Source organism: Neocloeon triangulifer, unplaced genomic scaffold, assembly GCF_031216515.1.
Source record: "Neocloeon triangulifer isolate White Clay Creek 2 clone unplaced genomic scaffold, ASM3121651v1 ptg000003l, whole genome shotgun sequence".
Taxonomy (NCBI): domain Eukaryota; kingdom Metazoa; phylum Arthropoda; class Insecta; order Ephemeroptera; family Baetidae; genus Neocloeon; species Neocloeon triangulifer.
Window position 1 is genome coordinate 12,061,854 of NW_026775546.1, and position 13,706 is coordinate 12,075,559.

Sequence of the window (13,706 nt, forward strand, 5' to 3'; positions counted from 1 at the left end):
TGTAAAAAGGGTTAATTTTAAATTTTAATGAATTGCTGATATAGAAAAAAACAAAAGGCCAGATTTGTGTTTGATGTCGCGCGGCGGGTCGAGACTGGCTTCCTGTGCGCGCGACTCAAGGTCTGCAGCTCGAGACAGGTGGCGGGGTCGGGCGTGCCCCTCTGCCCCCACCGCCCCGCGACGCCACACACAAGTCAGTCCCTCGAGACCTGCCGGCCAAAGTGCACCCGAAACGCAGCTCCCTTTTGTTTTCGGACTCTTCTGCCCAGGTATCAAAATTTTACTGTTCAATTCGATCTTCAAAGATTTCTATCAAAATTAAAAAAATCACGCGGTGAATTCAAGTTGAAAAGGTGAAAAGTTGAAAAAAGGAAGCCAGGGGCCCCACCTGCACGCGGCCCCGCCCGTTGAACTGGTTTGACCGATGTCCAGGTCACGGCCTCACCTGCGACTGACATTCCAGAGCAGTGAACGGACGGCTCTAGTTTGTTTTATAATTTAACATCGGCCGCACTCGCTTCACCGTCGCTGCTCGGCTACTATTTATTTTACCCTTTTTTATTATTAAGAATGAGTTTGAAATGAACACGTTTCCCACTTTAATGGCAAAGGTTTTACTGCTTTTTTCTTACTCCAGCTTAAATGAAGATCCTTCCAAAAAACCGGTTTTCAATTTTTATGTCATTATGTTTTTAGCAGCTTGTCAAATTGATTCGCTAATTTTAATTTCACACGCGTTTTATCCAACTGAGATGCAATTTTTAAGATCAATTTACTGTCATTAATTAAATTATACTTTTTTTAATGGTTCGTGTTAATTTATATTGCCAATGAAATTCTTGTGACTAAAATTAAGTCGAAATAGTTTATTAATTAAAAATTGTATACTCTTGATGTTTTAAATGTATTTCAAGGAGCATTTTTGTAAAATTAAGCCAAATTTATATTTAATAATATGCGCAGTAAATAGTTTTAAAATAATCACCAAATTTAAAAGTCAGGAAATTTAAAGGACAGTCTCAAAGAATTGATAGATTAGTGAAAAATAAAATTTTCAGTCGATAAAAACACGCCAAAAGAAGCGTGTATTTTTATAATTGATATAAATATACTTCCGCACCTGTTCGCCTCCCCAAGTCGTTTATTCAGATAGGCCATTTATCAATAAGTCGAGCGCGCCGCAATTACGCGAAAATAACAACATGCAGGTAATTAGAGGCGTGTACATTTAGTCTCAGGTGCGCGTTCCTCCACCAGATGCACTCGATTTATTTCTCATGCAAATTCACTGCAAATTAATTGCCTCTGTCCGTGCATCCAATTAATTGAGTGATTAATTCGCCTGCAATTCAACTTGATCTGATAAAAATTGACGTTTTTAATAAAAAAAATGTAAATCGCGGAGATGGTTTGATTTATCTTTGAGGAAGCTGTTGACCTGTAGCGGACGTTTTTATTGCTCATCTTATTCCAACGTAGGAATTATGATTTAATGGCGCCGATCTCGTCGTCGGAATTTAATAATCACTCGTTCATAGAAAACAGTTGCTTTTGAAGAAGAAGAAGAAGAAGAAGACGTGTTTATTTTTAATATTTATTGCTTTTAGATTGATTCATCCGTAGCTTTTGCAAATTAACAGATTAGCGCAAAAATTTAAGGAAAAAAATATTTTTACTAATAAAATTCAAATTTACAAAATTGAACAAATTTGCGGATAAAAATTATTTCTGTTGATAAAAGTTGAATGATTTTTTACCTAGAAAAACTCCAGATTTTTTAATTATTTCTGGATTATAGAATTTAGAACATAATTCTTGCCGTAAAATTAACCTGTTTCTTTTTTTTAGCTGATCTTAAAAGTAGCAGGTTATTATTAACGATCGTTTTGAGCGCTAAATCATGTTCTATCTATACCTTGGCCTACACTTCTGTCAGTCTAATGTCCATGACAAGACCCACTCAACGAGCAGAGCCCGGAAATCCGTTAGCTCCAGGTCACTTGCTTGTATAATATGAAAGTTTAACCACAAAAAAGTTAAGCAAAAAATTAAAATGTATCAAATATATATTTTCATTCATAGCAAATAGTTTAATTTGCTACGGTATCTTCGGCTTTTATCAGCATTATTAATTTTATTTTATAAGATAGAGGAATGGATGTAAAATTAATTATGATATTTAATGAATTAAAGCAACACATGATCATTAATTTGTAAAAATGATAAATATTTTAATTATTAATATGGGAATTTTGTTTGGGTAAAACTTTTAACTTTCAAATTTTTCTAATTGAAAGGTTTTTCAAGTGAAATTTTAATTTAAAATTTTTTTAAATGGAGGAAAATCTCTTGACAAGTTCTTTCACGTGATTAAAAAACCTGTTTCTAGATTAATTTATTTGGGTTTTTTTAGCAAGTTTCGGTTCATTTCCAGCAATAAAAATTGGTATCTTCCCATCTCTGACCTTTGAAAATAATGAATTAAATACTTTTTCAAAATTTAAAAGTGATGGAAGAACAAAAACAATGGACTTGAAAAAAAAACTTGAAAAAAAGAGCAAAAATCTTTCAAAAATGCGAATTCAAATGTCCTAATTGTACAAAACTTGGCTTGCAACAATGTACAATTACTGTGTAATACTTTGATAAGAGAATTTCTTGTAAAAATTCCTCAAAATCAGATAAGGAAGCATTGCTTTTTCTTAAAAAAATGTTCGATTAAATATTAAATTGGCAGAAAGAACATTCTCTGAAATCTGGTGCTGATTTGGAATCGGAGCTCGCTGGCTGGCTTATTTAAAACACGACGAATTCGGATTGAAAGAGGCCAGCGTAATTAAGAGATAAATAATCCGTAGAGTAAAAACAAACGCGGAGGTCGAAACGGCGGCTGCAATAATCAGACACAATCAGTCAGTCGGCGGGTGAGTGTTGGTGCACGCGGGCCGTCTGGAAAGGCGTATAGGTTATTTTGTCTAAAGCGTGTTGACTGATAACTTATCTGGCCGGGCTCATTATCGCGGGCAGGGTTAGCCGGGCAGGTGAAGCAAAGGTGCGTTATTATTGACTCTTGGCCGCTCAAACACTCCACACAACCAGCACAACACCCAGTGAGTGAGACACTTTTTCTCAATACATCAATTCTTGCCTAATTATTGGTAATTTTTATTTCAAGAAAGAAAATTAATTATGTGCTCTGAGACTCATATGTTGCAAAATCGCGATCCGAGGCGAAGATAAATTTTGATCTCGATTTCTTCAAAGTTGAGACGCTGCGATTGGCCAAAGATAGTGACAAATATTTATGTCATTGCGCCGCACAGACATGGTCTGGAATTTCATAAACCACGCGATTTGTGATAAAAGTCAATAGTGACGAGCTTGAATATTCAACACAGTTTTAAAATTGTGAAAAGCAAATATAATAATTTTCAGTTATTCAATTTATTTCTTTTAAAATTCAAGCCATGAATCATTGAAAGAACAAGCTGTTGAAGATATTTTTGAACAAAAAAGTCTAGTAGTACTTTTGCGGTTACGGCAAAAGGTTAAAGATTTCTTCACAAAAAGTGTAAAATTTAAATATTTCCTGTATAAAATTAAAAAATAAGTAATCACAATAAAAAATTCATTGCAATTTCTAGCCATTTTAATAACAAATGAACTTCATTTTAATTTATTTTAATTATCTAATTTGCTTAGCTGTTTATTGAGGGGGTGAAAATCAAGAGTTGCAAAAACCGATGGAAATTATCCAGGATTTTTAGATGCTTTTTGGTAAATTGGGATGAGTTTAGTTTCTGGGGCCTTTTTACAAACTTTTCGTTTGGTTTTTATTTTTTATTTCACGGTTTTAAAAAGGTTTTGATAATTAAATATCATCATGATTCATGATATGGAAAAATTGTTCATCGTCTTATTAAGCTCCAACTCCTCGATATTTGCCAAATTAAACGATTTGGCAATCTCTTTATATCCAATTAAAAGTTTCCTAAAACATATTTTCTTTTTCAAATTTGTCCCAATTTATAAAATTTTATTTGTCTTCTGTATAAAATAAATATCTCTTCAACATTTTTTTTTATTTTAAGGTATTTATATTTAACAGTTTTTCAGAACCTCATTTTAACTTTAAATTATATTGGTCATTTGGTATTATTTTTACATTTCTTTGTTTATTTGCAACAAACAAAACGTTCATCTACTACCGTTGAGATCGAAACCAAAATTAATTTATGAAGCGCGACCTTCTTTAGGATTTATCATTCGTTACAAGAACATAAAAAACATCTCACTCTCAATTTAGTGCCAATTCATAAAAAGTTTCTACTTATAAATTTAATTTTCCATTACAAGCACAAAAAATCTCATTCAACCCGATGAACTTGAGAGATAAAAATAAAATCACCTGACTTTATTGTTAATGTTGTGATTTTAATTTCAAAGAGAGAACTTCCGCTCGCCACTAATTAGTTGCTCGAGGATTTTATGTCCCATTTCCGTTCGACTCTGGCGAGTTTTCCGCTCGATTTGCATTCGTTGTAAACAATCGGGGTCGGCCGAGATTTTTTTCAATCGGTTTCCTCTCTCGGGAGCAGAAACGCGGAAAGAACTTCTTCACGATTTATATATTTTCACCTGGGGCCGTCAGCGTTGTTGTTTTTTTTTTGTCCCAAGCGGTCGAGCGGCTTCATTATTATTTTCTGTTTGGAGGAGGAAAAAATGTGGAGCGCTGAGAGTGACCAGCGCAAAGAGCACCAACCACGGTCACCGCAGAGAGCCCGACCATGACTTAACCTTTCGTCGGGCTAACCTTCAAACCTCTCTCTCTCTCTCTTCCTAGCTTTTTTCACTGCCACCGAAACCTTGAGTCGCTCCGGCCAAATTATATCTGGCAGGCAAAAAGAGTATTTTCTGACCAACCGGCAGCGATTATCGAGCCACTTGTTGCTCTGCACCCCGCCCGATATTTGTATATCTGAAAAGCAAAAAACCAAACGCGGAATCAAAAGTGGAGCTTTCAGAAAATTCCACTTTAACACGTTATTTACTTTACTTGCGTCCGCCGTTTCGCAAAAAAAGCAGCAGATAACCTGACATGCCATTTTTTTTTATCTAAAAAGGCTTGTTTTTGTGTAAAAAAAAACTTCAGATTTGTGGAGTTTATTTAAGGCCATATTCAAATCCATTAGTTTCTTTTTTTTAAATTTAGGCGCAATGTAGCATGGGAGGTGGTCAACCTAAGGTATTAAGTTGGCCCCCAATTCCAAACGTTGCATATTTTACAGGGGCTCAAGTTAGCAATTTTCTACTTAAGGAATTTCAAAAAAACTTGGCGCCGCTTGAAAGCCACTGAAATGAAATTCAATTCGGTTACAAGACTCAAGGTCACAGGTCAACGTTTAAGGTCACAAACAATTCAATTCAATTTTGAAAAGTACCTCATAAAATTTGGATCATTCCCATTGGAAACATTTTCCTTAAATTTAATTAAAATTACGCTGTCTTTTGAGCTATGCACAGCCAAATTTGGAAAAGGATAGTTTTTTTTTAAGGCAAAATATTAAATTAAGTTGCACGTTGAGATCAAATTGTTCTTTAATTAATGATAATTACAAAATTCTAGTTTTTAATAATTCAATTTATTTGAAACGGAGCTGGAATTATAATAAGTCTTTCTTCCGCGTCCTCTGTAATGTCACGATTCGCGATATTGGAAAATTTAAATGAGCGTGAATTACGTGCCTTCGAAAGGTCCGCGCCGCGTGAATTCCACTTCCGGAAGGTAAAAAGGTCGCTTGCGAAAGATGCAGGTTGGCTTTATTTGTGCACAAGTGCGTTCTCGCGCCGAAGGACAAAAGAGCAGAGTGCTGTTTTTTCTTGGCCGTGTGCTTTTGTGAGCAGACGCGACCAACAATCGCGTCCCGGGAAATTACGCAACCGATCATGAGGCGAATATTGATATGCACGTCCAGCTCGCGTTTCGGCCACAACAATGCTCAGATCAATAATTCAATACGGTGACATTGAATTTAGTTTCTTTTCAATGCTCTACCTGTTCATTGTTTAAAGGAACAAATTATTTTGTTTATTTTGATTTTTATTCATAAAAAGAACATTATTGAGGTTTTTTATTGAGAGTTAATCTTTATTCTAATTAATTCTAATTATTCTAATTAAGATCAATTTATTTTGAGAAAACAAAATATATAAAAATAAATTTTAAATCTGTGCATTCTAAGTAAAATTAACTTTGTTGATCAACAATTAATATACAATATTTAAGCTTTTTGTAAATAAAATATGTATTAAAGTGGTTTTTGAAATTTCAGTTTTGACCCTTGGAATTTGGTTCACAAGACCAGAGTTCAGTCTGTGTCTTCTTTAAAAGACATGTCTAGAAATAATTACGAAACACTTTATTTGAAGTGGCAAAATTAGCTATCTATCTTTTGAATCAGTGATAATGTTTCAATGCGGCACTTATAATAATTGCTAATGGAGAAGCGTTTGCAATCGCTCGGGTTTCCGGTCAAAGAGACGCCGTCGTGGCGAGCGAAGGTGAGATGGATGCGTCAGGTATATCAGGACGACTGAATGAGAGATCGGCGGCGTGAATCTCACAGTCGGAATTACAAAAGACATGCACAAGAAAGAAGCGCTCAGTGAACCGTCGAATCAAACTGCACTCGAATGAGCACAAAAATGAGCTGCCTGACCTCAAATGCATTCCACCGAGCGACTTCATTTCATAGGAAAAAATTATATGGAATAAAAATGAATAATTAAATTTAAAATAAATATTTTTTCCATCAGTTTACAATTAAATTTATTTTTTATATAAATAACTTATTTTATGAATCTTTATATGCAGAGTGATTGAAAAGCTAAAAATTGCGCAGGGAAAACCATCAATCAAGCGCACGTGCGGCTTATTTGAGTGTGACGATTTTTTGCGTGCTTTCGATAAGTTAAGAGGAACACAAAACGGCGATTCTGGGACACGAATTATCACCATTTATTGATAAAGTCGGTTTTTTTATCAGCGGCGAAAGAGCAGGTCGAGAGAGAGAGGAAGTCTGATTTTACAAATAGGCTGGAGAGGTTCTTCTTCTTCGCGGTCTATTTGTGTGTGCAGTTTGACGTCAGTGTGTGTCACGCAAACTCTCGCGGCGGCACCGCACCAAGAAAGAAATAATTATCACGTGTGCGTTGGGCGAAGGGCCGAAACGGCCTCACCACGCACTCACCTTTCGACCGACCTCTGACGCGCAACAAGCAGGTGCAAAAATAAATCCTGCGTCCGAATTTGACGCAAATATACTCTCCGTGCACTGAGCGCTCCGACCCACCGCTCACTCACTTCAAGTTGGCAAAAAGTTTTGAACCCAATTCGACAGATTTTTAACGAATCAATTGAACAAAACTAATTTTAGAGAAAAATTTTGAGTCAAATTTGAGAAAATAATTTTATTTTTAAATTAAATATTCCTTAGATCCTGATAGATATTTGTGTAAAATTATTTTTTGGCGGAGTTTGTGAACAAAATCAAAAATATACTTCACAAAACATTCTTGAAGGTTTCAATCAGTTCAATTTAACAGAATTTCAAAATGTACGGCAAAAAACAAATTTAATTGAGCTTTTTTCTCTCTTTATAATAAGATTAGTGTCCGGGATGACCTAATAAGTAGAACAGTCAATATTTTAACCTCACCCACGAGCAAATGAGTGGCGTCGCTCACACAGATAAGCCATCTCAGCTGATTGTGGGAAATTTAATGACATCACCTTTCGTCGTCATTATTAAATTCGTGTTTTTTGTCTGCGTTGATGGCAGGTCGGCTGTGATGGTGTTGGACTGAAATGGTCAAGATGGACATGCTGCACGAGGTGGTGAGGTCTCCGCCCCCGACTCGGCTCATCCTGGAGCGCATCAAGGCGGAACACGAGCAGCTGGGCTCGCTGCCCCTGCTCGCCTCGGCCGCCGAAAAGGCCTCGCACAGGTCGCTATGCCTCGCCGCCGAGCTGTGCGTCGTTTGCGGCGACAGGGCCTCAGGTAAATTCAAAATTTCACTTCATTAATTGGAAACAAATTTAATTATTATTTCTGTAATATTTATTAAAGTGGGAAAAACAGAAATCTATATTGCATTTTTTTTTAATAAATCGAGTCAAATCTAAAAAATAAAAAAACATTGAATATTTTTAGTAATATTTTTGTTAGATTGTGAAGTGGGCAACATACTTATAAAATAAATAATGCTTTTCCTAAAAAGCTTCTTTAAAAAGGTCAAATTTGCGAGCTTCAATTCCTTGATGAGTTTAAAAAAATCGAACAGCCATTGTAGCAAATCCTTTCTTTGGTCCATCTCAAAATATTAATAAAACTTTCTATTTTTAAACGATTATGATAGACTTTTTAAACTTTTTTTAACAATGAAATGAAGCAAATAAATAATTGTATAATTTGGTTCATTCTTCAGGGCGTCATTACGGTGCCGTGAGCTGCGAAGGGTGCAAAGGTTTCTTCAAGAGGTCCATCAGAAAGCAGCTGGGGTACCAGTGCAGGGGCAGCAAGTCGTGTGAAGTGACCAAACACCACAGGAATCGGTGCCAATATTGCAGACTGCAGAAGTGCCTTGCCATGGGCATGAGAAGTGATTGTAAGTAAAAATATGCGGACAAATTTTTAAACCAAATATCCTTGCTTTTATGTTTTGGTGTCAATTTTGAGGTAAAGCTAGGATTTATTTAGGCTCTTTAACCAGAAGCCGCTCCTTAAAACTAGATTATTTTAGTCTGAATCAGTTTTAATTTATTCCCAGAATAATTTTACAATAATTATAAATTAAAATATTACCAAAAAATTTCAAAAAGAGTAAATAAAATATTACATTCACTTCTTTAAATTTTAATTTTTCACTAACATTTTTTACAAATTTCTAAATAACTAACCTAAAAATAAAAATATTACCAGTAGGATTGCAGAAATAATTCAAATTCATGCAAATTAACTATGTATGCAACTCGCGAAGCTTCGACGTGCTGCGAGTTGCCTACCCAAATTTTATGTATTTTACTTCGTATTGTCTGCCGTGCACTTGATAGTTTCCAATAAGTTTTCGAAAGTGTGTAAATTGATTCCAGCCGTGCAGCACGAGCGAAAACCGATCGGGCTGAAGAACCGCGAGTCGCCGTCGGGCCAGCAGCAGCAGGGCGGCCCCTTCGCCTCCAGCTCGGGCCGCTACTCGAGGGGCGTCAAGGATCTCATGGGGCGGGCGCCGCCCCCGGGCCTCAACCTCTCCGAACTCGGCCTCATGGGCCACCTCATCTCGTCCAGGAGCACTTTCGGTCAGTCTCATAATTCTTCATAAAATATTTAAGTAAAATTAAAAAAAAAAAACCAAGATTAATTCAATGATTATTATCAATTTATTTTTAATAATTTGGACAATTCAACAACAATAAATTTTTTGGATTTTGTTTTTAACGAATTGGTGCAAATATTCACTTTGAAATTAAAATTTCAGCTGCATTTGAAGCAAGCAGACGGCAGCAGTCGCCAATCAGTGCTGACGAGGAGGCTTCAGGGGACAGCAGTGGTGCCGACATCACAGACGCCATTTCTCTGGCCCAGGAAAGGGAGGCCATCACCAGGGCCCTCGACACCATGGTTCAAGTACGGAAATTTTATTTTGTCCAATAAGCTCTTTTTTTTCAAATTTTATATTGATTGGTAAAAAATTTCTTTTTTAGTTTTATACAGAGAAAAATTAATTATCTTTATTTCATTTCAATTCTAAAAATAAAAAATAAATTGTCGAGAAAATAAATAATCGGCCCTCGTTTGGGGGAAAAAGCAGCTTTTTTCACCATTCTTTGAATTAATGTACAAAATAATTTATGCAATTTTTAATAAACTATCATTCCACATTTTTCTAATTTTTTTGTTTATTTTTCCAGAATTTGTACCACCCTCCGGCTGCAAACGGGTCGGAAACGAGCACGGACGAAGCGGCGGGAATGGAAGGGCCGATCATCACCGAGCAGCAAATGTCCTTCAGCCTGCAGGTGCCCAACCAGATTCCGCCGTACTTCAACAACCACTTCATCTGCGAAAGTGCCTCCAGGCTGCTCTTCCTCTCCGTCCACTGGGCCCGCAGCATTCCCGCCTTCCAAGCGCTCAGGTCAGTTATTTTTTAAACAAATTTTTATCAATGAAATTAAATTTGAAAAAAATATTATTACAGCGTGGACAACCAAATCGAGCTGGTGAGGCACACTTGGCCTGAGCTGTTCACCCTCGGGCTGTCCCAGTCGTCGGACACCCTTTCTGTCCAGTCCATTCTTTGCACAGTGTTGTCGAATTTGCAGGCCTGTCAGGACAGGCTTTCCCCGCAGAAAATCAAAGAGGTGAGAATTGAAAATTATAAAAAAAAATATGATAACCAAAATGAATTAGTATAAAGCATAAATTATTACTTTTTCAACCTTAAAAAGAATCTAGCATTACCTTAAGTCACTTTCTTAAGTGAAGCATTATATTTTAACCTTTTATTACATTTTAAATTTTTAGTGAATTTACAAAATTTCACTTAAAATCATCCAGAAACCCCCAAACTTTGAACCAAAATTAATTGGCGCACCATATTTTTATTTTCATTAATTGTTTTTTTTTTTCATTATTCCAGATCTGCCAACTTCAAATTTACGTCAACATTATGCAAAAGCTGAAACTGTCAGACCAGGAATTTGCATACATGAAAGCCATAGCCCTATTCAGCCCTGGTGAGTTTTTTTTACAATTTTTTTTCTTATATTTTTTAAATAAATTTTTATTTTTTGAAACAGACGTGCCAACTTTGAGCTCAACCTCGTTGATATCGAGCATTCAAGACAAAATCGTCCTCGAGTTCAGAAACCACCTGGCAGGGGACGGCAAAAGGTTTTCGCAACTGCTGCTGCGGATGGCGCCGCTGAAAGCCTTCCAGTCGCGCCAGCTCGAGGAAATTTTCTTCTCAGGTCTCATCGGCACTGTCCAGATTGACAGCGTGATTCCCTACATCATCAGGATGGAGGACGAGTTTTTCAACGGCCAACTAAGTGGTGAGCAATTTTTAAAATAATTGTTTTTTACTTGTCGGTTGAAAATCAAATTTAAAGAAGAGGCTAATAAAACTGCCTGATCGATTTTTATGATGATTTTTCCCTAAATTAGCATTGGATTGTAAATTTCAAATTCATTGATATCAAAGGGAACATAATAAGAAAAATTTAATTTGATGTGATAACTGAAATTTTAAAAATCAACAATGTTTCTTATGGGAATTATTCTGAAAATTAGCCTGACAAAAATTGATAAAAATTTCTCCAATCATATTTATCACCGACCCCAATCAAGTTACAGTATAATTAAAAGAATTGGTCGATCAACATTAAAATTTGCATTGATCTTATGAGAAACCTGTGCAAAGCTCTTTTCCTTTCAAATAAATTGTTTTACTATAGTTGAAGTTTTTTAACTTTATGAAATTTTAATTGATTTTTTCATCAACTTCAGGCAACCCGATAAATTTGACTTCGTTGAGCAGCCGCCGGTCGGCCGAGGCGAGTCAAGAGGAAAACGGGATGGCTCAGGATAGAGAAGAAGATTCGGATTAGTTTTCGACACGCTCCGTGGTCTCAGATTTTGTGTATTATTTTTTTGTGATTTCCAGTCATTTAAGGCAAAGCAGCTGTAAGTACTTGAGGTGTGTGTGTACGGATAAAGTATTCTTCTATTTATAAAAAAAGAAATTAGTATACCAGGTTCATTTATTATAATTTTTTTTCGCTCTGTATAAAGTTTAAAATGCAGTTGTCTAGTCTGTGTGCAGATTAAACCAGCGACATTGATTGTCTTCAACGCACTTACGTGTGTGCCTTGCATGAAAAATATTCTTCCATTATTGGAAACAAATTGTCACAAATTTATGAGTATTTTTGGCACAAAAACTGGTACACTTGATGCCTCCGAACAAATTTTTTAGAGGGACGCAATTGTAGTTGTAGAAACGAGGTAAAAGTATTTTTGGTACAATTTTAACTGAAAAATTTGTACTAGGCCAAAAAATAAATGTATCATATATAAACAGGAACATTTGAATAAAGTACGGATTTATTTGAAAAAAAGAAATTTGCTTTTTCGTCCCAACAAATTCGAAGCAGGAAAGTATGAAATAATTCCGAGTATAGTAAAGCGTGACGAAATAAAAGTCCAATCGGGAATTTACACTAAGTTAATTAAGAGCTCAGTTTTAATGAATGGCGGGTCGGCCGGCGGCGTGCGTGAATTCGCACACGATGCACCAGGGAGTAGTTTCGCCGGCTGCTTTTCCGGGAAAACGAACCTCCCCATTAACAAGTGAAAACTACGGCCTGACAGGGCCGCGTGCATTACTCTCTGGGTTTCCTGGAAAAGAAGCAGACGAGAAAATGCACCGTCAGGGAAAACGAGGAAAAGTTTAACTGAACCACCTTGATTGCCGGTGGAGTAAATTTTTCACTGCTGATAAAATTGTTTGTACAAATTTTCTGTAAATAAGCAACATTTTTTTTATAAAAATGAGCAAAATCATTTTGTAAAATTAAGATCAAATATAAAAAAAAAAATTGGAATAAAAATAAATACTGATTTTGAAGAGGTTACAAGACCGATTTTTATGTCATAATTGCCAATTATTTCCTATAAAAATTTACACAAATTTAAAAAAAATTCAATTAATTGAATGTAGGCAACCTGCATAGCTTTAAGAAGGAGTTGGTTGCATAATTTACTATGTAAAAATTAGCGCAATTTATTTTAATAGACCATTGCGTCATTTTTAGATTGACATTTCGTTAACAATAGATATGTCACTCTATAATTATGAGAAGTGCATTTTAAAACAATTAAACCAAAAATAGCAGCAAATATGATATACATATGATTATGAGTTAATTAGAGAGCTCTATTTCTATCCGTGTTATCGCGGAGCGTAAATGTTCAAAAATAGCTCTCTTTTTCAATATATCTTTCCATGCGCGTTTATATCCGCCGCAATCTGATTATGCAAAGCTCGGCGCGTTTCCACGGCGAGAAGAGGAATAAATCCGATTGCTCAAAAGAATCTCCGCCGCAAATCGAAGAGAAAGATTTAAAGAGTTCATCGCATTTTGGGATCATATGAGGTGTGCGTGAGATCCAAATCGAAATTTGGCCTTGTTACGTCACGCAGGGCCGTGTCATGACGTAGCAATGTGTAATAATAATGTCCATGCAGCGCGCCCATTCAGTTATATGAGTCAAAATGAAATAGTTCTTGCATTTTTTTTAAGTGGAATTTTATTTTCAAGCCTAATTTTAGTAATTAAATACATTTAAATTAAAATAGTATATAATTACAAAAAATTGTGAAATTTTTATGGAAAAATTAAAGAAATTTTGAATTATCTTTTTCAAGCACTTATTTTCAAAAATTTGGATCCGTCAAAATCCCACGAACTGAAGAGAATTCCTGTTTAATTCTTTCTTTTAATTCACACGGAATTTATGACGCGAAATGTTTTATTATGACTGGCGTTACTGCTACCGAAACATAACACATTCCAGCACAAGTTTTACTGGCCCATAATGAAAGGTCGGAATTTGGAGCAGAGAATATGCGACGCATTTAAAAACGTA

The 13,706-nt window shown here is 35.7% G+C and overlaps 1 protein-coding gene across 5 annotated transcripts; it reads left to right on the forward strand.

Annotated features, from left to right (window-relative positions):
- Positions 1–175: 175 nt before the first annotated feature.
- LOC132192963 (nuclear receptor subfamily 2 group C member 1-like) lies at positions 176–12,179 on the forward strand. 5 transcript variants are annotated; one of them, XM_059613213.1, is made up of 10 exons: positions 176–269; positions 7,842–8,060; positions 8,488–8,667; positions 9,134–9,355; positions 9,535–9,683; positions 9,968–10,191; positions 10,255–10,417; positions 10,696–10,792; positions 10,856–11,110; positions 11,565–12,179. In XM_059613213.1, the coding sequence occupies exons 2-10, from the start codon at positions 7,868–7,870 to the stop codon at positions 11,663–11,665; spliced, it is 1,584 nt and encodes a 527-aa protein (XP_059469196.1). In that variant the 5' UTR covers positions 176–269; positions 7,842–7,867; the 3' UTR covers positions 11,666–12,179. The 5 variants fall into 5 exon arrangements, with proteins under 5 accessions (XP_059469196.1, XP_059469201.1, XP_059469200.1 ...); XM_059613218.1 differs by having other exon boundaries at positions 9,152–9,355; XM_059613217.1 differs by lacking the exon at positions 176–269 and adding an exon at positions 2,926–3,114.
- Positions 12,180–13,706: the final 1,527 nt, after the last annotated feature.